Genomic DNA, 26,526 nt, shown 5'->3' on the forward strand with positions numbered 1-26,526 from the left:
GGGCTACTCAGAAATATATTACAAATTAACAGCTGCCAAATTAACTTTAATCAAGATGGAGACTACTGATGTATTTCACGAGAAAAAAATTGTTTAAAGATCTGCTTGGATTTGAAGTGTTGTACTGCTTAGCACACATGTCCAACACAGTGGGACTCCCGGGCTGTGGGAGAGGACAACTGATGTACTGTGTATGAAAGAAAATACTGGCCTTTAAATATAGGATGTGGCCTTTTCATCATTTTTCCAATGTTAGGTCTGTTACCAATGAACAATTTAATGTTAACAATGAATGTCCATAAATCCCAAATATTTAATGAATACTGTATTTCTCCACTTTCTAATTTAAAAAAAATGCAAAAAGATAAAGCTTCGAACGCATTTTAAAAAGCAGAATCTCTTTTTTTCTATGTTCCCAGTAAGCTCACATTAACCTCAAGGGTTATGTATTTAATTAAGCAAGAAAGAATCAGCCCACCCTTCGTTGTTCTCATTATTTCCAAGAAAAAAAAGCATCTGAAGGCTACAGCATTTCAGGAACTAATAATGTAGTTTTTCCCCCCAGCTAAAATTAAGATTTCATGGACTATGCTGCACTATGCTGCACACATAAGCATGAAAACACATGAATCCTTATAGCCCATTTTAAAATCCCAGTATTTATCTTTCTCATCTACCCTCAAAACCCACATGCACCGCCGACCAAATAAAAGAATCTGCTGACAGGGAAGGTTTGTCGGTCCGAGAGATTTATATGTGGTAAAAACTGTTCTGAGACCTGGCAGATAACTCTGAATATGGGAAGAGTGTGTGCACATTAATTTTTTCTGTCCATTTTGCTTCTGTTTGATAAAAAGGGCCATTTACATAAAGGCTCCTGTATTATTATACAACATGACATTATATATACACACCACAATATGATGAAATTAAGAGCAGAAAGGTAGTGCTGGGAATTGCTAACTGGGTGACGATGGACACTGACAGAACCGTATCCTAGCTGCAGGCTAGACAACTCTGTGAACATTTGTTTCTCTGCTTCACAATCCACACATTCATAACCTCTGGTCAGAAAACCCAGGGGAAAATATAAGCCTTTCTGGCTTCCTGAAAAGGAAAATGGTAATGGTACACCACATATTTTATTAATGAAGACATCTTTGGCCCTTGTTTCCAAAGATCACCTGTGAAGGATTGTTGTGAAAATTTCATTTCCTATCACTGATCGAAATGGGAATCTGTTGCTGCCACTCCCCTAGCAAGCACAGCCTGCAGTAATGACATCTTTTACAAAACGGACCCGAAATGAGCACGTGCTATGGCCCCCAAATGCAAATTTAATTCTTTAATTTCTTCTTTAATAGTCCAATAGAAGAAACTGTCATTATTTGATCAGGTTTGTGTAAACAATAGTCCCACTCTCGTTTTTCAGTAGTTCGGTTGGAGATGGAGAAGAGGTGCGATGGAAACGGAGAGCTTCACTGGGGTAACTCACCTGGCGGAGGAGAACGGTGACCTGTCCTGCCTTTCATCATGAGCCAGGGACAGCCAGGAGCTGAGGGAGTGAAAATGAAAAGTGCAAGTGAGCAAGCAGGAAGCGAGACATTTCTACATACAGCAGGCAGGAGAAAGTGAGCTTTTATTCAGTCAAACCCAGACAAAGATGGAGATGAAGCACCACTCCTTGGAACTCCCCAAACGATGATGTGCGTAGCATAGCGTTAATGAAAGAAGAGGTTGAAGGACTCGTGTTGAATACGAGTGGAAAGAGGTTGTGAGGATTGTCTTAAAGCAGCCAAGCTTGCCTGAAGGCTCCAAAGCGGTTAGAACTGAGGATCATTCCTTGAGACCCAAACCAGGAAAGCTGTTTTCTCTGCGCCGAAGGACACTCACACATCCGAGAAAACCCAGTTAAGGCCGAAAGAGCTCTAGCTGGGGGAGGGAGGGGGGTGGCATCGGTGAGGAAAGTCAGCCAAGAAAGGACGCATGAAGGAGAGATAAACGAAGATCCAGCTGAGTTCCTCTACAAGAGCTGAAAAGCTTGGGGCTGGTGCAGCAGTCAGAAGCACGACGGACTGCACTGAAACAGCACTGACATTGGCACTGCACGCTATGAGGTGCCTGAGGTGTAGGGATAATGGGCAGAAATTTGCTGACATTCGCAAAGATTGCCACAACCCGAGTGTTTCACCCTACTTCTTTGAACAGGCCCAGCACGACTGGAGTGACTGTGCAGGACAGAGGAAAGGTGGAAGCAAGGCGTCGGCTTGTTAACGGAGCCAGGGAGCTGTGAAGCAGGCAGATCGATGACAAGGCGTTTAACCAGAACACGCGAGAGTGGCTATAATTAGATCAAGGAAAGGGGGGGCAGGGATGATCAGATTCGGCCGACATTCGGACTCCTGCAGAGCAGGGTTAGAGGGGGGGAGATGATTCCATTGATGCAGACGGAGAACTACTGGAGCTAAAAGTAGGAGGTGCAGAACTGGCCCAAAATGAACAACCAGCTTGCCTCAGAAAACACACACAACTTGCTAGCCCTGGTAAGAGTGTGAGTGTGTTTGCCCTGTGACGGACGCTGGCCCGTCCCGGGCAGAAGGCAGGACACACACAGTGCTTGCTGGGACAGGCTCTGGCTCCCCATGCCACCCTGAAGTGGAAGAAGTGGTTAGAAAATAGATGGATGTTTTATCACAAAAATTGAACTTCCAGCAAATTCAAATTAAAAACGCGGTTCCCTCATTACACTGAAGATTTTTAGTTCCTGAATCAAACGTTCTTTGAATCAACTGCTCTGCTCACAAAATGTGCTTTCAAAACATAGAACCCAGATATAACTGAAATAGAAAAAGAAAATTGTTACTTAAAATGAAAACTTCCTTGATGCTGTATTACCTGAAATAGTCTAAAAAACATACTTGTATAAGGCAATAAATCCAACAATAGATTTCTAGATTCATTTTTTAATTGTAGTTAAAGGCATCACTTTTTATGGCACATGTAAAGGATTGCCTAGTGAACAAAATCTCAGGCAGCGGCTAAAAAAATACGACTGAAATGTAATACAGACAAGTACACCATGAAGACAGAGCAAGTGTCTGTGTCAGCAATTCAAGGGGTTTCAGGAGCCCTCATGTGCCAGTTAAAGCACAAATAATTCAGCTAAACTAGTTCCATGATTTAAATCGTATTGACAGAAAATAAATTCTCTCATGTAGTTGAAAGGATTTGCTTGTTACTGGGATTTCATAAAGATAAGTTTTCATATTCCCGCTATAGAGTTTGTCAGATGAAATACTCATACCCTGGGTTGTCTAGTGGTGTGTTTAAATCAATGAATGCTGAGTGGAGGAATTGCCTTAGAGGACACGAATGCTGTCTCTTGACAAAGTCTGACTTTATGAATTTGTTTGGCAATTTACTGACACTAATTTCCCAGGACATTTTTAAGTGGTGTTATGTGTCGTTTTTTGACATTACAGGAAATCCAAACCCCTGTAATTTTGCCAAATTACTTTAACCTGTTTTGATTGTTGTTAGTTCTGTGTCTCACGGTTTTCTGTTTTCTGTTTTTTTACTTACATAGAAATTGTACCACTGCATATGTGCAAACCAGATCTTCATTTTAGTGATGTCTCCAGTCCTGTTTCAGTAAATCCTGAAATTCACTTCAGGTCAATACTGTATGTATATCACGTGTGGGGAAAAACATTTAGGGGCACTTTTGGAACCGAAGGCTTGTGTTCCCAGCATGTGCTGAAGGGAAAAGGGTCTCCTGTGGTAAGCGGGGGTGCGCGGCCGGTGTGTTGAGGCTGCAAGAGGACGGGGAACACGGGCACTCACCGTCGTCACGTGTGTCGCAGGCCCGACAGCTCCAGGGAAAAGAGGCTGACATAGCTCCGGCACCATTTCCGCATGGGAAGAGACATCCCATTAATTACTGTGGTTCAAGCCCAGCTGGGGCTGTCAGCCAGGATCCCATCTTCAGAGCTAACCTTGCAGAAAACAGCCCTCTGAGCAAGGATTGACGAACCTGTGGGGATTGAGGGACGCCGGGGCAAGAAGTCTGAAACTGAGAATTCTTTACAACCTTTTTATTCTTCAGGGCTGCATGTTCCTCCATCTATACCTGAGCATTTGGTGATCCTCACAAATAACACTATTTCTCTTTAAAATCACATACAAAATGCACAATATTTACTAGGGAACAATAGGTTTAATTGTGTTACTAATAAATTGTTGTTGTATGCATAATATAGTGAACATTTAGTATTTGTCGTTTGCTTTTTTTACCTTTACCATTTATAGAACAGTCATCAAAATACATATTACATTACTCATGGAGGTGTGTAAGTAATGTATAAGAACTTTTATACATCACTAATGTAAGTACTTTAATAAGTTTAAATAATAATAATAATAGGTTTGATACCTAATGGACATAACAGAGCAGTTACCTCGTAGGTAAGATATTCTGATTGAATGGAAAGGAAATTTGTAAAGAACATATCAACCCAAATCTAAAACTTAATTCCTGATTCAATTATGAATTCACATGAGGACTGAGAAATTCAGCATTAAATTGCCTAGAAACAATAAATTAAGACTGGAAGAAGGACACCCAAAATTGTGTTTCCGATATTGTGAATGTGGGTTTACCTTTTTTTTTTTAAATCAAGGCAAGGTTTAATTAAGAGATCTACAGATTTGTAAAACTGTATCGCTTTAACCTAAAACTAATCTATATCAGACATTTTCCCTGAAGAAGAAATGCACTGAAGTAGAAAGATACAGAATTCTCCATCACTGTGAGCATAAGAATACCATTAACTTAACTGTGCAGCTTTACCAAGAAAGAGTATCATGTTTAATTGAAGAGCTAAAACTTTCAAAAAGCCCCCAGAATTCCAGATAAATAGTAAGTTTTTAAAAAATGTTACGCTCCATGCATGTATAATTCATGACAACATGCTTGTATTGTATGTACACTTCTATTTACGGTTTGTTTTTTCCAAGCTCAAAAGAGAAACCAGCAATGTCTTATGTGTGAAAACTTTCCTGCCCCGTGTCTTAGGTGTTTGCAGCACAGCAGCGTTACACTGTATTGTACAAGAAATAACTATGAAAATCATACCTGAAGTGAAAACAAAAAAAATTAAATCCAATTAAAAAAAGTTTGTGTAATGTCAGTTATGTAGCGACCTTTCCAAGAAAATGAATAATAAAAAACACAACCTCAATCTCTTATGCTGACCATATAATCAAGATATATAAAAAACTAACGCGTGTATATTATCTTTAATGTAATAACCTTTTTCCAATATTTGCTATTTGTAGGCTTTCCAGTGACATTTTGCTATAAAGCTGTTTTATTTAAAAAGCCAAAATTTTTCACATGATTAAACTTGCATGTACATCAGTACCTTCAACCTTTTGATTTTCAGTGCTTGGGCCAGTTTGCTCATTCTCCCGGTGTCCAGTTTCCTCTAAGGCTCCACATTCAGTCCACAACCCAAAGACGTGCTGGTTGACTGGGGTCTGTAATTTGCCCCCTCTGTGCTTGTGTATATGTGCGCCCAGGGACGGATTGGCTAAGATCACTCCTCTTTTATCTCCCTTCAGTAAAACCCCCATCAAGCTTATCTTCGCCCAAATGTATTTTTCATATTGGTGCCTTCCATAATGCACAGAATCCTTATCTTCAGAATCGCCAATTATTTCTCAATTATACACCCACCCAGTTTAGAACCACTAATTGTCTCTTTACCTTTTGGCTGACAGTGATCACATCTGTGCCCAGACAGGGGAATACAGCCCAGTAACGCTCCTCCAACCTGCCAGCTCATTGAGCCACATCCTCTCACACACCCAGACGTGTACAGGAGCTTCTGAGCCTCTCGGATGTCATCCTGAAGCCTGAGCGCGCTGGGGGACATTGCAATGATTTCTGGACACAGCCCAGCTCTAACTGACTGATCCCAGCCTGACAGCAGTTGTCTGCTGCCATCTGGGGAACCGAGCCAAGCGCGAACTCGCCAGCCTGCTCGGAGAGACCTGGAACACGCCTCTGGTTGAGCCTCTTGGAAGTACAGCCATTTCTGCTTTAACGCAATAGCTGTGTTTCTGAAAAAACAACATTATAGAAAATTGTTGTACTGTAGAAACCAGCAGTTAAACGGGAATTAAGGGCTAGGAGGTATATAGTTTGGATTCACACTAAAGTATTTTTCTATAGTAATTAGTCATATGATTAGTTTGAATATATTACTTCTGTGTGTGGTGTTTTGGCAATAATGATTAACAGAAAACAGCGATATAACAGATAAAACAGGACATCATATGCATCTTCACCAAGCAATGAGAAATTCTGCTGCCAAGCCGGGTGACTCGAATGACAGGACTCATTCTTTCACGTCTCTCGTATCGCTCCATCACATCAGGCTTCTGCTCCCAAGTAACTCAGCTGAAGTCCAATACAAGTTCTTCACAGTCCAGGGAATCAAAGCAATCTAGCACGCTTTGAAATGAATGCCAGCACAGCGTTATTACTCCATGTATGGAGAATTTTAGGCATCTTCTTGTACTTATTAACCAAGAATAACCCACATTAATATCTACTGCTAAACTGCATATCATCTAGGAAGGCATTTAATGCACTGAAAATGAAGCAAGGCACATGAAAACAAGACTTGAGAAAACCCTCAGAATTAGGTCATCCTGCAGTAAATGTAAACTACATAAAGCTTCAAGAATTTCATCATCTGCACTGTAATGCAGGGCATATTAAATCTTTGCAATTTTCCAAATTAGAAATGCACGCATTATGATAGCACTCCTCTGAGCTTGGTTTGGGAAATTACAAATGAATATAATTTTAAGTAGCTGTAATGATTGTATCACAAAAACCTAATGTGTGCATGGAGATTCCAATGAATAACTCAATTCAAAAATAATAAAAAAAGATAAAATCTCTCTTGTAAGGATGCGAACTATGGGAATTAAATATTCTGTGATTCTGATATCAAAATAAGGCTGCGCTTATATGCACACCTGAAGAAGGCTCCACGGCCAAAACGTTCTGTTTTCTCTCTTCTTTTTTTCAGCATGGAATAAACCTATTACTTGTTATATGCAGAACGATACTTTAGCGAGTATCTGATGTTTATTCAGCCTCCTTCTCCTTTCAAACACTTTCACACGTTCACACTGGTACTGAAGAAAATAAATTTGCAACTCTTTGCATAAGGTCCCCTTGCAGATCATATTACTTAACCTGTAATTAAGGGCAAATGTCTTTTGTGCCCTGTTCTTCCAGACTAAAACTGTTTCCAATCCGTTTGATTAATGAAGAAAAAACACCATGCACAGGAGAACCTCCAGCGGCCTTCAATTCATAGGTAAACATTAAAATTCAACATTACTCAGACTGAAGACAATCTTACAGGACGTACAGAAATGACTCGATACACCTCTTGGAGCATGCCAGTACACGTCTACACTTACAATGAACAGGTGCAGAATCCACCAATCTTTCAACTGACAAAAATACCAGTACTACCTGCCACAGACGTTTTAAAACATAAAAAATCCTGTACGTCATGGATGTTGTGAGGATTACAGCCCCTGTAACAGCAATGCGATGGTTCGTTTCCATATTGAGCTCCCTCCATCGTCCACATGCTCCCTCTGGACACACCTCCTGTAACTGTGACATATCAGAGCTCAGTAAAACTGTGGTGGGGGTTCATGCAATTGCTGGTTGGTTTCAGCCAACATTAACTGGTGAAAAAAAGATTCTAACAAGTCCTAAAAACATACATTCTTGTTGTTTACTAGCACTTAAATCCTGGTTCCCTCACTTCCACGTGTGACATCTTACTGTACATTAGGAAGTGCGACAGGAGTTCCTGCTCTAGTGAAGTGTCAGCAGCTTCCTTTACTGGTCAGCTTTACTGGTCTGCTGTATGTATTTGAGAGGCAAAACAAACATTCAGTTTCCTTGAGCACGCAGAACAGTGATGTAAATGAAAAAGTATCAGTCACAATTAAGCATTTTTCAGATTACTTTTCTTTTTCTTACTCCATGGAGACAAATGTGAGTTAAGAAACTCTCACTGACCTTTCTGTTCCATTCCTGCCTCTTCTTCTCTTTTCAGGAAACGCTACTCTGACGACACTTTGACAGAAAGGGATCTTCAGTGACTCGTGTCCATCTTCAAGCACTAACGAGATTTAACTGTTCCAAATCTTTAAGCATAACCTTTTAAGAACAAGACAAACTTTCTTTAGATCTATTTTCTTAATACAACCTTTAATTACAAAAAAAATCACATTTCCTTAGAACACCACAATCAAGAACCTAGTGCAAATAAGATTAAACAATGACAACGGCTTAGAGAGGGTAAAGACACAAAGAGCAATTTGAGTTAAAAACACAGAGGTGATGTTTGAACAGTATAATCAACAGTAGTTTTAATACACACTTTGGTTTTCCATCATGGTTTTGGCTATGTCTTTTAAAGTACTATAAAATGTTACATATGTACCTGTCTGAAGGAATGAAGGCAATATGATTAACAAAACTATGATACAGCAGTTTCTAAAAATTACTGGTTTCAAAGCTTAGTGTACACTTGCACGGTGATCATTAATGGAAATTTGATATTATAATACAGATATAATAAATCACACAACACAGAAAATATAATGTTGTACTTTGACAACATTTAAACTGATTTACAGGAAAATGCATTACATTGACACAATGCACCTTTAAAAAATAACTTATTTAGTACCTAGAACAGTTAGTAATTAAACTAAACATAATGTAGTCATATACACATACATTTTTAATAAATTAATTCCTTGTAAAATATTTAATATTAATTAAGGAAAACCTTAGATTTGTTAGCACTTTTCAAAGAGTCTACTGCAATGAACGGTGTCTTCAAGTGTAGCATCTACTATATATTCTGCATGAACTCAACTATATATTTTTCTCTTCCCTTTAAATTGTTCCTCTTCATTTTGGTTTCATTCCACTGAACCAAGCCCTAGAAAATAGAACTGAATTACACAGCATTATGGGCATCAAAAATGTCACTATCACAACAACAAGAAATTATTTCTTGGGAACGAGGAAACATGTTTTGAGCCAGCTAAATCAGGACAACAAAATCAGATGGCAGCATCTCCAGCGTCATACTGGGCCGTCTTCTGTCGGCATCGCTGATTGTCGGGAAGAAGCGGGCGCTTTCTTCTTGTCGACCTCTGTAAACTCACATCAGGTTCTACATGCCAAGACGTCTGCAAACGGGCCTAAAAGAGTTTTGTTGAAAATACAGCGTATCCACACTAAATATGTGGTAAAAGGCTTTATGTTCTCGGAAAAGGTGTAATTCTGGTGTGGAAGAATGTAAGGCATATACGTGTTTTCCCCTTGCTCCTGTATCCACACTTCGTATTGGACCTCCCTGACTTTCAGGTATTTGAGATTCCAGGGTATCTGCCAGGACACCGTCAGCTTGGCCTCGTTGGATCCTTGAACAGATGCCTGACACCGGGGTTCCCTCACTCTACCAGGATGAACAGTGCTGGCTGGCTTCGCTTTCTTCAGAGCAGGTTTAGACTTGACGGTCTGCCTTAGGACTTCCAGGAGCGAAGGGATGTCCACCTTCGTGTCCTGGTATATTCGGAAAAGCCACTCCGGGTTGCGGCAGCACAGGTGGCGAGGCACTTCCTTGCTTTTCAGGATGCGCTCCTGCTCTTCTTGTTCCAGGTGAGCTATGCCACCTTGGTCCCAGGGCCTGTCTGGAAAAGCAACTGAATTCTCTTCTTTGGTGTTCTGCCAGGCCACATACTGAAGATCCATGCCTGGCAAGGATGCTAGAGTTTTATAGGGCGTGTAGTGCTCTGGGTTCACAGCGTAAGGGAAGAGCTCAACCACTACAGCGCCGCGGGGCAGAAAGAGCGAGGTCACTAGTTGGGCACCATGAATACTGACAAGCATGGATGCTCGACTAATTATCTGCACTATATCTGCAAAGGAGTGCTCATCTAAAGACACTACGATCGTCTTCATCTGAAACTCCTGGGCAAAAGTTAAAATGAGTTCTGCCTCATTAATGATAAGTCTATTGATGGTACGGCTAAACACCACAATGTACTCCTCATTTTCAGAGACTTCTTCCCTAGTTATGTTGAGTTTATCCATAAAAAACCTGGTGAACTGTCGGATTTCTGTTCCCGACACCAATATGTTTGCTTTGGGGCCCTGAGGTTGAACAAAGCCATACTGGTACCAGGTGGTTATTTTTGACAACCCTACATATGACTTAGTGAAGCACAGAAGTTTGCCGAAGTTCTTCAGTTGCTCCTTCAGAAGAGGCTGCTTATTGCTCAGCAGCCGGTACAGGTCAAAATGCGTTCCTTCGTTCCAGCCCTCCATGAAAACTAAACGGGCTTCATCGTCCAGATCGGAGTACTGACTCATGGTGTAGAAGATGGGAAGCAGGTCGTCATGGAAGATGTGCATCAAATTGTCCGGGTTGAAGCGGTTCAGGATTAGCGCCACGTCAGGAACAAACACCGGTTTAGGCATGAACTTGAGGGCAGCTGCTGGCAGCTCAAGGAAGTTAAAATACTGGGTGTTGTGATCTTCCACAGAAGAGAGGTCCAGGAGGGCAGGCTGGAACCTCCTTGAGCCCAGGTTAGGAAGCATAACGGAGGCGTTACTGTGGAAGAAGACGAACTCCTCCGCCTCCGTGGAGTAGCAGAGGTAGTCGAAGCGGCACAGGCGGTCGGTGTGCATCTTGCCCGAGCACACCATGCGGGTGCCGTCCTCCTGCAGGGCCCGCAGCGCCGCGTGGTAGTCGATCCGGGCCTGGGAGAGCTCCTGGGACTGGCGGCTCAGCTGCAGCTCCTCCTCCACCACAGCCGCGTGCTCTCGCAGCCTGGCATACTTCCACAGCACCGCCGCCAGAACCGACACCAGCAGCCCGTTCAGCACTGCCGCCACGTTCATCCTGCAGCCCGACCCGCGCATCACAGCCGGCTGGCGGACAGCTCCAGGGGCGGCACGCTCATCCTTTCAGCCGATCGCCAGGCCTGTCGCACAGAACGGAGAACAGATTAAGAAAGAAACACCCTGAGCGGCTGAAACTTTATTTTAGAGACCGATTCAGCAGGCATTTCCTTGAGAAGAACAATTTACCAAAAAAACAGAACACGATTGTTGAACGTAAGATAAATAAAAGGGTTACTAGAGTTTTCCCTGCTTCACACGACTGTCCATTAATTTTTTTCCCCACTTAATCTTCAACCTGGTGCAAAGTATGAACTGCAGATGTACAGCTGGGATCGCGTCCAATGGCAGCCACAGACCGCACTAGCCCGTGACTACAGGGGCTCTGTTCATCAACCCCAGCCGAGCTGAAAACGAACATTTCTGAGCTTCATGTATTCATCTACCTTATGTCTGTGCAACAGAATGTTTCTAGAAAAAAAAAGATTCTCATTTTTCGGACAACCTTGTGAATTTATTAGTGATGTTTCTTTTGGTGCTCTATACTGTATGTGAAGGACGCAACACTGCAAATAACTATAACAACAATCACAAAAAAAGAAAAGGAAAAGGTGAGAAATTATCTGTTGAAATACATTATCAACAAAGGGTGTAAAGGTGTTAGATCTTTGGTAATGAAAAGGTGGCAGAATGGCCTGAGTCTTGGCCACATCTTCTAGGTTAAAAGGCATCTACACTCCACACAAAATCTACACTCTGAGCAGCCTCTCATTTTAGAAATGACTTAATTAATCATCTTAGTTTCCTGAACAAGCAAAGGGGTTTCCAAGAGTAACAGAATCAGCATGCCCATCTATGTTGTTGCAAATGCCTTTCTAAGATGTTACGGATAATTAACGCACAAATGAATGCTGAAACTGTTTGGAGATAGCAGATAAATTGAATCTACAGAACACAACGCATGGAAGACAATATTATTTATCAAAGGCAAGAACAAACCCAGCTTGTTATTCAGCACGATCTGACTCACATTAATCAGAATCTTTAAAAATGCAATCGCCATTCAGCCAACACGTAGCAGCCAATCTGATGTGTTGGAGCCACAGCCAGGGCCAGCCTGGTAAAAGCCTGGGAATCCCCAAGCTGAGACAGAATACAAATTCAAATCCAATGAGCTTGAGGTGGAATGAAATGCACTGCGTAGGAAAGTGTTGTGTGGTCCGCCCTGCTCTGCAGGAATCCTAATGTTACCGAGTACAAACCTCACTGTGGAAATGCAGACTTTCTATATGGTCAGAGTACATAAGAGAGTGCTTTCTTTGAAAAATAAAAAAATATTAACAGGTTATCTATCAACTAAAAAACAACAACTTTTTTTGTTCTTTAAATTGATCATATGGGTGTGAAAAACAAGCATAATGGTTTGCGTCTGTGCACCCCAGCACATAGTGTAGTCGTGGGGAAACGAGATATGCTGGAAAAAAATATTTTTTGTTTTAGTACAGTATATTGTACTAACTGTTTGCATGCTTTCTTTGGAAGTGCATCTCTCTAAAACCAATCTGAGAGATTAATTTCAGTTGTAAGACTGATGCAACTCTTTCAGATACAAAGGTTTGAGACATCTCCTCTATGACACTGGGAATATTTTCGACATTCATATTCTACTCAGGGAAAAAAAGAACTGATTTGTGAGAAAGGGGTATTGCTTATATTTCAATATATTGTATAAAAGCACACCTCCTCTGAATTATGTTATTTAGCAAACCTTACTGATGCAAATATATCATTACTATTTACAGGACTATTTAGGACCCATACTGAGTCTTATTTAAATCTTGAAATCTTCATTTCTCTGCCAATCAGCATGCTGAGTTTTGTCGGGAGAAAAACACACAATATCACAACCACAATGACACCAAACTTTCCCAGACTAACAAAGCATAAACAAATTTAAGTGCCAAAACTGCAAAAGCATTAAAATGACGAAAACGGTCTTCAGACTTTAACATGGCAAGCAAGAGGTGCCGTCAGTTTACAGAGGGAACACTGCAAAATTAAGTCTACTTCTGGAAACACATTTTTTTAAAAAGCAATTTTAAGGTGAAAAATGCACACACCAAAAGCCACACGTGCGATGAACTACAAATAAAAATACTCACCAGAGCAGCATGTTAATCAAGAGCATCTGCCCATGTGTGTGCAGCCTGCAAGCTCCCGGAGCCTGTTCACACACAGCGCATCTACTGCAGGCTGTGCTCCACAGCTCCGAGCGGCTGGGCTCCAGTCCAGCCCTCTGCACAGCTGGACCAGACGGATTCGGTTCCGCTAAATCCAAGGTGAGTGAAGGAGAGTGCTCAGGCGTAGCCTGCACTGCCAGATCCTTCTCCAAGCCTCTCTTGCTCTGCCTGTTGTTACCAATCTGCCTCCCCCTCCCTCCCCCTGCTTCGCGCCCTGCAGCGCTCAGAGCATGCTCGGTGGCCACGGCAGTCCTGGCGCCCCTGCTGCCTCGCCTCAGTCCGTCAGCTTGCTTGCGGGGTGACGGGCCACAGTGCCCTCTCGCTGCAGCCGCCACCCCAACGGGAGCTGGCAGGTTCAAACCCACACGATGGCGCCCGTCTCTGCGAGGTCCACCCGAGCCCCTGTGACTTGGCAACATACGTTCAGAACAGGGCCTTTGAACGGCAAAAAGCAGCCTCTTTGGCAATTAAATTTTATGTGAAAATTTAAAATATTCAAAGCCCAATTCCTTTTTCACGTGGAGAGGCATGGAAATCTGTTACAGTAAACAAGGATAAGCTGTGTCACAATAAACAAAGAACATTAGCTAGTGATTAAATATCGCATCAGAACAGCTCAGTTTTTAAGTACCTATAATTAATCACTCTGACTGACAGCACACGTGGCACAATCACAGTATATTTTATATTTAAGTTCACTGTTTGAATGCTTTAGAAGCGAGCTCATTAGCATTTAGATTAACACCTTTATCACATGTGAACAGATGTAGGGCGCAAAAAAACAAAACAATAGCTTTTTGGTTGATAAATACATGAAGGTAAGCTTAAATTGTTAGAGTTTATATAATTTTTTAAAAAGCACTTCATTTGGAAAACTGATTTAATGAAACATTAAGACTGATAAATCTGCACACAGGAAAGTGAAACAATTCTTTCCTTCCAGAATGAACTATAAAGCTCTCGCTGCTGCAACTCTCTGTTAATTCTCTGCGCTCCAGTGACCCAAACTACAACCCTGGCAGGGGTCTAAGAATCCATCACAGATCCAGATATCTTGAGAGTAATTTTACCCCTCAGAAGCCTCTTTAAGAAGGAAGGCAGCTACAGTGCAGATTTTCATTACAGAACACAACTGGTATTATTTTATCATTTTGTTTGTCAATTAAAGTTTTTTCTCTATATTTCACCTAGTTGACATCTCAGCTCCTTTCAACAACATATTCCCTTTTTTTAAAACAGATTCAGGTAAAGTGGTTAGAAAATGCAGAGTAAACTCTGATGTACCGAGATTATAGCAGATTATGATCTAAAGCCTCTGTTTCATGATCGTCTTCATGACCTTCTGAACAGCATTCAATATTCTAGAAGAGTCACAACAGCAATGATATGAAAACGTCGTTTGAAGTTTTAAACTCAGTATTGCCTGACCTTCTTTTCTACCATGCAATAATTAACTGGAATACAATCGTATGTTCTTGAATAAATCAACACATCACTACACAAATGTACAAAAATATTGACTCAAGGACAATATATGGCAACTTTCAGTCTCTTCCTAAAGATGTGCAAAAATATGTTACAAGTGAACCCAGTCCACAAAAAAATATGTCCGTCAAGCCATGCAATATATTCGGCACCACTGGAATTAGCTGTGGTTAAATTTATACTTTAGAAAGAGTGAATTCAGTCTGAGTGGGTCATTCCTGGGCCACTGACAGATCTCTTATACCCCCCATGCCTTGAATGGCAGCACTGATTGCTTCACAGATGACAAATCATTAAAAAATGAAGGGAGATGTGTTGATTCCTTTGCTAAATCGAATGTCTTGTGATAAGCAACTGCTTTTGGGGCAGGTATTGCTAACCAAGTCATCACAAACTTGCTAACAAAAGTGAAGAACAGCCCATATCCTGTGATGAGATCTGCTACAGCCTGAGGGGATTGGAGACATCAGTTCCTTGATGTTTCCTGAGGCAAAGTCCTAGCTTATGGAAGAGAGCTGCTGTAGCATCATTAAAGACATGGTTGAGGAGGTACTTGAACAACGCTAGTCAGTAGAAGGTGTGCCTGTACTTAAGATCCATGTAGAACATTCATCACTGCATTAAACAAGACAAACACGCTTTTCCAAACCAGATGTATCCTAGAGTGAAAAATGTTTTATCTCGTAAATAGTATATCACTGTAAGAATTCTGTGATGAACAAAGAAGATATTATAAGTGTCACACCCAGGCTGGGAGTGGCTCACTGACTGCAGTACGGATGTACACAAACGTAACAGGAAAGGTCACTACCATAACTGTACATCACATTGAGACGCAGGGTTACAGAATTTGCGGGATCTACCTAAAAAAGTATAATACTCCTTTAAGAATCGACTACAAATGTACAGTATGTTGAGGTTTTACTAATGTCTTTTGTCGTTTAAGAATTGCCCAACAGTGTAGAAACTGGATGAACAGTAGCTTCTGTGCATGTTAAGCAATTTGATAATCCTCCTTTAAACAGACAACCCAACTAAATAATAAACTTCAATTGCAATTTGGACTCTTCTGGTGAGACTGACCTACTAAAAGAAGACAAGCCCCACTGGGCCATAAAACTCCTTCTGTCTTTAAATCCTACCTTGTGTTTCTCCAAAATAAAATGCAGCTCCCCCCCCCCAAGAGAAACGGAAAACAACGTAAATGTTCCATTTTTAAAGTATTGTAATTGAAAAGGCTGATTTTGAACTCTATTACCTAATAGAGGAATTATTTACACACTGAAGGAACAAATAAAGGTTAATCTCTCTGTGAAACGCAGAAAGAAACTGTTGAGCCTTTTTCAGGTGTCTTTTCAGGTGATTTTCTTTTCTAACTTTTACTGTGGAATTAACCTACAATCCTCTTCTGCAGGTAGTGTACACTGATGCAACCCCCCAGACGCAGTCAGGCGCACACACACACATTTACACAAGTATCACAAGTAATAAGAAGCTCTTCTCCAACTCTTCCAAATTTTTAAGTGGAGGTACACAGCCCTCAAAAAATGATGGGACCGCAGATTCAAAACTTTTTCTTTACAGCCAAGCAATTTGTTTTGGTGTTCATGAGCTTAATACGATAAGCATAACATACATCTTTTTATTTTTGCATGAAACAAAACATAACTAAAACTAAAATAATTTAAGTAAATAAACTGTAAAGTAAAAATATCACTTTTGACTTTGCTGTCCCACTACTGTTGGATATGAAAATATTTAGTGATGTTTTTCTTACTTCCAATTCTTAACACACAAAAATCAATGACAAAAGATGCTCGCTAAAATTAGCAAAGGACTGAAATGTTTAGATAATTTGAAAGTTGCAGTATGTAAATTTAAGTGAGCTGCAATTAACAATCCACCAGTATTCATTTTTCCTCCCTTGAGTTCCACCCGCCAGTCTAAAGTCAGGTCTCCTGCTCTATACCATTCTCACAATTTTTTCTGCAGTCTGCTACATTGACTATAAATAATGAAAAAGAGCGCTGACTAAAGTAAATGCCTTTAGAGAACACAAAAACAAATTCTGCAGCAAAAAGAAACCTCACAGCCACATATTGGTTCAGAGTACCACACCTGAGAGCTGTATCTCAGGAAATGCTCAGCCTTCATGCTGCAGTTATTTTACTCTTTGTTTAATTGTGTTCATGCTTCAACAGACACTGAAGAGACGAAAGGTCAGGCAACAAAGCCGACTTCATCGAAAAGGAACATGATATTCCAAAACAAAGACACCTGTGCTTTTTAATTTTTCATACACCTAGTACTCATCACCTACTGCTTTCTTCCACAGTAAAAAGGATTTCATTTCAGCCCAGAAAAAGGTGTGTATGCACGATTGTACTACATCTCAAAATGTGAGAACTTTAAAGTGATCAAAAAAGGAAAATAAAAGTCAAATAAAAAAATAAAAAAATCCAGGTGTCTTCAGATTTCTAAGGCACTTTGATGGGCTGAGATCGATAGACTTTACTTGAGTTGCTAATGCAGCAGTAAGATAAGCTTACAAACTGTGGCACTATCATAGCGCCATGTTATTGAATAAAAAGGTTCGTCAATAATTTATTACACACTGTAAAGCAATCAGACACTGAAGATCATACATCAGTTACAAAGCTGAAAAAATGACATTACTTAATAAGTTCAAAGGCTACACTGTTAAACCCAACAGCCCAGTGTAAAAATATCTTGATTTCACAAAGCACTGCCACCATATGATAGTGTCCCTGAAATTCTGAAAACTGTACATCTAAACATCTACACAGACACATTAGCATTCAAAATTACTTGGACTCCTGTGAATATCTGTGAAATCTTAGAAAGAAAAAAAATGTAAAAAAATATTTTTGCAAAACATGGCTGCCAGTTTTCTACCAGTATTTTACTCTTCCTCCTCCCTGTACAATAACACAGTGGACTGTACATTCCCCCTGCAGGCAACATGAAAAAGACCCAGGACAGGAGAACCAAGTGAGGTAACTGGCTTCCCAACCAGATTCTGTTTCTTTAAGGGAGTAAAATGCCCTGACTGGGTACTAAAGCAAAACAGTTGACCAAAAAGCGCACCTGAGAAGAATGTTAAATAAAATCTGAATTATCATCTAGGAGAGAGAAACAGTACAAATTGGAGCATGCCTACAGTACACCTAAATATGTGAATGTTTGGAATCATCTCGCTGGGGAGAACACAAAATACACAGAGTACATTCAAAGTACATTTCCCAAAAGAATACGATCTCTTCTGGGCTGTTTCCAATTTCTGTTCCTAACCTTCTGTAACGCTCTCAAAAAGAAAAATTGTGGTTGATGAGATACGTTTTCAACAGAATAATGTCCCTACACAAAGGGAAAATAGTGAAAATTAAGATTTCTTCACAAGTGCCCATTTTGAATGAGTTATGCATTATCATAGGATGCATCCTGTCATATGACAATAAATGACATTGCATTTGGGGAAATGAATGTATTTTACTACTCCTCATGGGAAGAAGAGCCACTTATTTTAAATGAACACAGCTTTGAAATTTTTCACTGGCCTTCAGTCCACATCACATGAAAGGAGCTGCACAGAAGAGAAAGGGTGACTGCAATCACACGGAGACGAGTGTGTATGCTAGCAAATACGTACGACAACAAGTGACTGAAGATAAGCGGCAGATTCCCAAGGCATGTACAGCATTAACTGCAAACACAGAACCGTCTGTAAGCAGAGGTTTCCATTAAATACTACTGCTTATCTCAGTACTTACTGTAGGACTTCTATTTTTGCAAGATGTCTAATTGTTCCAAATTCCAAATTGTGTATCACTACATAAATACATATAGGCAGTCAAAATTAAATAACATTAAGGTGTAAAATGTTAAGAACGACTGCTTTCAAGATAACATCTAATTATTACTGTTTTATTTCTAACTACCCTTCTGTATAACCTTAGATGTACTGTAGCTGTTCAGAGAAAAACCAGAATGTGCTAAATAATATATTGCCACCTAGTGGCTATTAAATAAATTAACATAGTGCTCAACAGCCTAAAAATGTTTTGCAGCCTTAATGCCAAGATTTTAACGATTTGAGCTAACCAAGCCATATGAATACAAATAAACATACATCAAAAAGAAACAGTGGAAAATGTTTGTTTTTAAAGTTACGTAAATGAAATGGGCCTATGTGTGCATACATCAGCTGTTTCACCTCTTTAGGGACTTGAGAAAGCATCAGCAGTACACAAGATATCATTAGGGTTTAAACATCAGACTGTATCTTCAGTCAGGCAGTCAGTCAGAACGCAGGTTTTCCTCCGGGTGTGACGCCCTCTGGTGACGGAGTGACACGCTGCAGCCACCCTCCCTGCACTCAAGTACGGAGCTCAGGGCTCCAGCTAGGAGACGGTGCACTTTGGGAATCCTCCGCAGATGATTAGCACTCCATAAATGTGCAACACATTAGAGAGCTTGAAATTTTAATGCATATTAATCAAGCTGAAAATCTGGCTGCACGCTATTCCGCTCACATCCCAGCTAGTCCGGTCTCTGCCACGGTGCGCTGAGCCTCATCGAATCATTTTTCAGCAAGAAAGTCATTCGTTATGACGAGGTACTTTATATGCTGTCCAATTCAACGCATTTTATTGCCAAGCTCATCACTTTCTCATTAAGTGTCCCCTATAGTGTTATTTTAATCTCTGCCGCAATTGTTTCTTGTCAAGTTCGATCAGAGATCCCCGCGCGTCCCCTCGGAGCTGAGCAACGCAGGCTGGTTCTAGTACTGAAGCTCATGTCCCTCTCCCAGGCAGTCATCTGGCTCTCTTACCCATTGCAAACAGAGACTCTCTGGTCAGAAATCAATCAGCTATTGATACAAGAAGGAAGGCGCTAAATCCAAGGTTTATATTACCATTAAATCATCAATTTCTAACACTTGGGACAATTTCGTTTTGACCACACAAGAGGTGATTTGCTTCATTAAGAAACCATTTGACATTAAATTATCAACCCCCTGTGACCACACCTCTCTACTGCTGACTAAACTGAACCAATTGATCACCTGGGACAAACCAATCAATATGATTAGTTTTCACACACTGATGATCGGAAGGGTAAACTATAAGGCCTGCTGGACTGTGGTTCTCCAAAACCAGCAAAGGGAGTTCATGGGCTAAGTATTTTTTTTTACTTCTTTAGTGTTGAATTTGCACATTGGCTAAGCTTTAGATCGTGGGGTTTGGAATATTTCTAGTGCTCCTCTCGGAGTTTTTGCATAGGGAAATAATTACACTGGGTCCTCCGAGATTGAAGCAGAGCTGGAAGCCAGCAGCTCTTTCCCTGCCCACCAGCCCAAACGGTGCTGTTCATCAAGCTGTCTTCACGGGCACAAGAGCGATGGTGTGGTGGAGCGCATCTGTCTTCTGTCAGAACAGCGCGTTCCCTGCCACCAGTAAGGGAGCTGAAGGATCGCCATGTGATGGGGTCGTTGTTCTGGAAAACAGCAGCAAAGCACAGTTCTCAGGTGACCAGAGGGTCCCCATGGTGTCCAGAATGAGCTCGTAACTCATCTGGGAGTTGTGGGAGTTCACCTAATATTCCTCACTATTACCTTAAGTGTACCAAAATGTATTAAGAACACAACTGCATGTCTATGACAGTTAATTACTCCATTTAACTAAAAGTACTGTGCAGAATACTTTGGCAGAATTCCTCCCGGACGATGTTATGTTGCTAAAGGGGGCTACACGTTATGAATCATGGGCCGCACTTACTTTTTCCTGTAACGCTACTGAATATTGGCTGATTTCTTTGTTCAATAAATAATGACAAAGTAAAATCTGTGCGCGTTATCTGTCACATGAGGTTAGATTTATCTGCTGTGAGGACTTGGTGAAGGTCAGATAGTGAATGTCTTAAAAATATAAAACCACAGAATCTTAAGAGGATGTAATTTCTCTTTTACATCACTGTACATATAAACAATACTGACAAACGTTAGACAGCTAATCCAGTTTCAGAATTCTGTGGGCAGATCTTTAAAGCCTTGATTCACTTCAAGGCCAATGCAGCAGGATTATCTAAAAAATAAGCAATTAAAAGAAACAGAAATGCTGCTAACAAAACAGCAATATTTTTAGATGCACGTTGCTGCTCATTTTAAAGAACAACCACAGACAGAAGATGTTCTTCCGTTTTACATATACTGGTTACCTCTGACTTAGAGGCATTTGGCCATAATGCCACAGATGGCAACTTCAGAGCACAGGCACCTCAGCCAAGCTCAGACACCGTAAAAGTACACCCAATTTAAAGTGACCATACTGGAAAAGGCTGTAGGTGGCTGTTGAAAACAAAAAGAGCAAGGGAGGATCCTAGATCAGTTGAACACACTGCGATATAAGAGGACTCACAAGGGCTGACAAAGATGGCTTTAACCCACCCTGGACTTCCCCCCACCACCTGAGCTAGAACCCATCACGGAGATCTTAAAAACACATTAAAAACACATGATGTAGACGAGTTATATGTGTAGGAGGCTTTATTGCAGAGGTCTTGTTAGTTTTATAACCAAAGCACTCCTCAGCAACCTCCCCAGACTGCTATCCACCTCCCGACCACCGACTGTGTGGAAGCCCCAAATATTACTAATTACACCCCGTGTGAGAATGTGGACTTCACCACCACCAATAATCCTATTAACTAATCACCACCCGTGGTGTCGAGTTATGAATAGACGCCTTAACAGCCTCCAGTGGCCGTTGCTTCTAATGTAGAACCTAAAACGGATAATCTGCAAACATCATCTATTAAGCTTTTTGCGATTTGATCTGAATAGATTGCTTTTCTCCCTATCGGTTTTTTCGACAGTTCTCTTGTGATTTGTTTTAGCAAAACAGTCAATATCTTAATGAAATATTTATAAGTTTTGCAGACATTTTTCTCCTTCCCTGGAAACAGTAATGAATTCTTGTCACTGATTTTAAATACCTGGACAGCATCAGACTGTGTACTGATTCGCTTTTTGATTTTCTCCTTTCACCCAGCCTGAAACCAGACCTGATCTGCTGAGAAGATCTTCTCACTTGCAAGAGGAAGCAACTTCAGTTCCAAATACAGCTGATCACACAATGTATATAAGAACACAAAGCTTGCAAATGAGAAGAGGTCAACTTACATTTCATGTCCAAAGTTGGTAATAAAATGTCACATTCATTCTTACACATACAACAAGTGAACTAGCCAAATGCCTTTTCTTCCAGAAAGTATATAAACCTAAATCACCACCAGAGTCTTATTAGATTTAAACCCAAATGAAGCCATTTTCAAGATGGCTCTATACATCCTTATACTTGCAAGCAATGGTATACAAACCTTATACCAAGTTTTTACAAATGTTAGACAATTAGTTTACATACATATATCATATACATTTTATTATTTTTGGCAAAAACGCCATCCTCATGCACTAGTGAAAAAATTTCCAACTAGCAATTTAGAAGATGCATACTAGGCAAAATATAAACTTACCAACAAAGCTAAATATTGTTTTATTTTATTTATTATTCGATATAGTACTCCACAGTTCAAAGATCTTTATTGTAGTACTGGCAGAAAAATGGCTGAGCAGGTATTTCTGAAAGGACAGCATTGATTTCAGCCCTTGGACTAAGCACTGTGCGGATGTTTGAACTGACAGATTGTTTCATTTGGTAAGCAAGATTGATGATAGTGGATCCAATTTAGATAATCAAGGGGGGAAATGATTATCCTAATCTCCACCCACAAAATAAGGAAATACGTCCTCCTCTGTATTGCTTAGTAAGACAGAGAAACAGGTGGTGGGCAACTGTCCCAATAACTGCCAAACAGATTAAGCTCCAACCTCTACATAGTTGGTCAAAATACTCCACTACATAACAGAAATTCACTCCTGCTCTCCTCCTGTAGACGTTAAATTAACCATGCTTATCATTTCTGCTTTAAAGTGCTCTACCAATGCAGATCAATAAAAGAAAAAAAGAAAAAAAATCACTCTACAGTTGTATGTGAATTTCATGTTTCCTTTCTGGACAGTGTGGGGCTTTCGCACCATTTTAAAACCCTTAAACTGAGCTGAATACACAAACATAGAATGTTTGATAGAATTAGGTTTCTACAATGTTATGGCAATAATGTTAATTATTACACCGCCTCTCTCTGGCTACACTGTCAGAGCGGCGAGGATGAACCGTCTGCCATCCTGACACACTGAACGTCAGAATGCTTACAAACGAGATGTGATGAAACGGGCCTGATGGAGCAGAGTGCCTCTGCTCAGTTGAACTGCCAGGATCAGATCCAGACTGCAGGGCAGATTATGCCCCCAGCCAGCTGGGCCCAGGAGACCCCACGAACGTGAACGCGCAGAACGGAACGGCTCAGCCAGGAAACAGGCTGGAAACACGTGCTCTTCTATAAAACAATCTTTCTGTTCCACCTGGAAAAAGAAAACTGAGTTATATGCCAACAAGGTAGGAAGAAGGAAAAAAATGTTTAAAACTAAACACACCAGAGACAACACATGGAGTTGTAAAGGCGTATATACATCAGCATACCAGCAAACCCCAGCAGTTAAAATTAGATGAAAATGAGCACAAAAACAGAGACCTGTTATGTTCACGTACATTTTCTTACAGCCTTCTATTAGAAGTTCTAATGGTACCTTCACACACGAGGATCTGGACAAATAAGGATGGGCTAGTGTCTGCTATACTTTGAGCTTCACATTTTGTTACTGTAGTATCATTTAAAATATCTGTTGATATGATTCAAACAAAACTCTTTGCTAATCTGGAACTGGATTAAAACAAGAACCTGTATTCCAGTACAGAGCATTCTGCCTCCTCTCAGAGTCTCAGTTACAGCTGATGAAAACACAGAATTACATGCAAGGGAACCTCAATATTTCTATGCAATTTCACTTGGAGGATTAAGTCTCTAAAATATTTCACTGATTTAACCTTACGCGGATCAAATTAATTTATTTAGAATGGGGAAACTATGAATTTCCTAAAAAAGAGGAGGGAACACAAGAGCCAAAGTAATCACCTACCTGTCTTTTTACAGAATGACGTTTATAAAATGTTCTTTGACATACAGTATAGGGAACTATCTGCTCCATCCATGTCAAGACATACACTGGCTATCCAAGATCAAAAGTCTCTCCAACTAGAAACCTCTTCAGAAGAGGGGAATTTTACAAAGAATACCCCCTTCAGGATTATTTTAAAACTTTTTTTTGCCCGTTTCCAAGATTTGTTATATTACTTTTCCTGTAAAGGCCAACCGCAACTACCATTGTCTGAACACGAACAGTAAAAAAAGTTGAACGATTTGATTGAAGGACTATCATTTCAAACCCATTCATTAATAAACTGTAATGTGCCAGAATATAGTACTTCACTGCTTCACAGATCACAGAAAACTTCATTCTGTGGGAGTCATATTTAATAATCGTCTAGAAACGGGAGATTAATTACGGTAGCTCAGATTTCATAAATAAATCCCATGTATCTTTAAGCAAATCCATCAGATGTAAACCAATCACAAAACAACAGCAGTTTATAAACTATAGGCGCATGACCCGTAATCTCGTACCCCAAAAGAATGGTCCTGCCCTTTTCATGACAGATAAAATGAACAGGTACTATAGAGATAAAATGCAATCTTCAGCAGGCTGTATAAGCCTTACCGACATCACTCCGCAGTATTAATTTACGCCTACTTCATCAGAAATCAAAAAACGACCAAACAGCAACAAGTCAGTGACACAACGTATCATTGACACCTGGGTTCAATGCTCTGCAACTAAAAACTACACCAAACAAACATCCAAATTAAACATAACTCTCGTCAGCATGAATGAAACGACCCGTTTCAAGCAATGAGGAGGTAAATGTATATTTGCATTTAAAGCACCGGTAAGTGACGATGCCAGCTGGCTGTGCAATGTGGCAGCACCGTGCCTCACACAGCTCTTGCAAACGCTGTTTTCAGCACGATGGACACACAGTTCCTAAACTGCAGATATGAACAACTGCAGGGACGCAAGTTTGAAAATATATAAACCACACCGCAAACCAAAAAAAAGAGTTAAACAAAAAATACATATCAAACGTCAAGCCAACTTTACCTCACCAACGATACGTCGTCACAACTACTTAACACGTTGTTCCTGCGCATGAATTAACGTTAACCTTCGGTTATTATTTCTCTAAATACTGTTTAAAACCTGCTAAAAAAAGCGTGCGAAAACTTACCGACATAGCAAAACAGTGCAAGACAGAGCACGTTTGTATGTAGGCAAAGCGCAGATAAGCTGTTCTTAGTATTTCACTATTGCAGGATCTCCCCCTTATCACACCGCAGCTGAATTGTTACAGCATTTTCTTCAAGCAGGCGATAATTGCAGCAATACAAAACGTTACTTTTCCCAGCGTTTCAACAACCCGCATCTAACGACCACTCTTGCAGGGTACAGCGCAGTAGTGCGTGTGAACAAAATAAAAAAAAAATAGCATTCATGCATCAGGTATTTACCAGTATCGGCGTTTTTTTTGTCTTTCGTACGTGCTTATTGCTCCGATATAACCGCTTTCATCTCGTCTGTTGTGCGAAATTCAGGCAAGCTTGCTTCACTGTCCCCACCCACCCGGGCTCCAAACTACGCGAGAGCTCTGGGCCTGGTCTCTGGGCTGCATGGTCGCAGTTAATCAGGTTTCTGTGTGATCCTTACCTGTTCCTGTGAAAACGCATTTCATGTCCGTTGCCCCTTTCACGTGTTTTGTGTAGTTTGTTTCTGAAACGTCTGATGTTGACTACAAAATGTTCTGTTGTATTGGTTTTGTCAAAAACCCATGTTTTCTCTAACAATTCCTGAAATGCCGGGGTTTTTTTTTTTGACAATCCAAATATTTAGCAATTCGGGGATGAGTGTGGAGGGAAATGTTGGATACAATTCCCACCTCTAATACTTCTGTACATCTGTTTTTGACCCATTTTTATTTCTAGGAGGTTGTGTGACTATGCAGATATCATCAAGCCTTTCACTCCAGAACTTACCTGGCTTCAGGTTAAAGGGACGATGAAAAAACGTGCAACAGTACCCCCGTGAGTTTAAATAAGGAAGTGTTTTGTTGCAGATCAACTGCAATGAAACGTTTTGCTTTGAACAATCATTTTATTCATTTACATATGCACTGAGGAAAAGAGAAAGATTCACAAAGAGCGTGTGCTTCAAATGAACGTTTGTCACATTTTTTTCTAAATCACAAAAACAGATCGCTTACACATTTTTTAGTTCTGTGCTCGTAGGATAAGAATTAAATGTCTAAATAATAGCTCACACTGTATTAGCTCACACCCACAGCAGAGTGGCCAGATACTGTACATCCTTGGGCTTAAAGTAATGTCGTGCTGAAGGACAGAAATGAAACCAGGAGTCTGACTAAGTGGAGACCTGTATTCAGAACAAAGGGAAATTTCAGGGCCGAATATGTATTTCTGACATACTGCACTTTCTCCATATATTATCTGCATGGTTTACTCTTATATTTAGCTCCTTTATTCAATGCATTTATTTTAAATGGTATGCACATGAAAAAGGCTGATGAAAGCCTTTTAACAAAATGATACAGTATATATGCAATTTTATTTGCTCACATTAAAATCCAGTCAAATGGCACTAAAGCTCACATATTTGGGAAATTATTC

The 26,526-nt window shown here is 40.4% G+C and overlaps 1 protein-coding gene across 1 annotated transcript; it reads right to left on the reverse strand.

The window, feature by feature from the left end:
- Positions 1-8,294: 8,294 nt before the first annotated feature.
- On the reverse strand, positions 8,295-25,428 carry pomgnt2 (protein O-linked mannose N-acetylglucosaminyltransferase 2 (beta 1,4-)). The gene is made up of 2 exons (XM_088928578.1): positions 25,354-25,428; positions 8,295-11,106 (listed from the first exon to the last, which is right to left on the reverse strand). The coding sequence occupies exon 2, from the start codon at positions 11,042-11,044 to the stop codon at positions 9,284-9,286; it is 1,761 nt and encodes a 586-aa protein (XP_088784704.1). The 5' UTR covers positions 11,045-11,106; positions 25,354-25,428; the 3' UTR covers positions 8,295-9,283.
- Positions 25,429-26,526: the final 1,098 nt, after the last annotated feature.

This window comes from Atractosteus spatula, chromosome 12 (assembly GCF_055471065.1).
Source record: "Atractosteus spatula isolate fAtrSpa1 chromosome 12, fAtrSpa1.hap1, whole genome shotgun sequence".
NCBI lineage: Eukaryota > Metazoa > Chordata > Actinopteri > Semionotiformes > Lepisosteidae > Atractosteus > Atractosteus spatula.

Coding starts and splice junctions, on each gene's coding strand:
- pomgnt2 (XM_088928578.1), bottom strand. CDS start 11,044: ATGCGCGGGTCGGGCTGCAGGATGAACGTGGCGGCAGTGCTGAACGGG.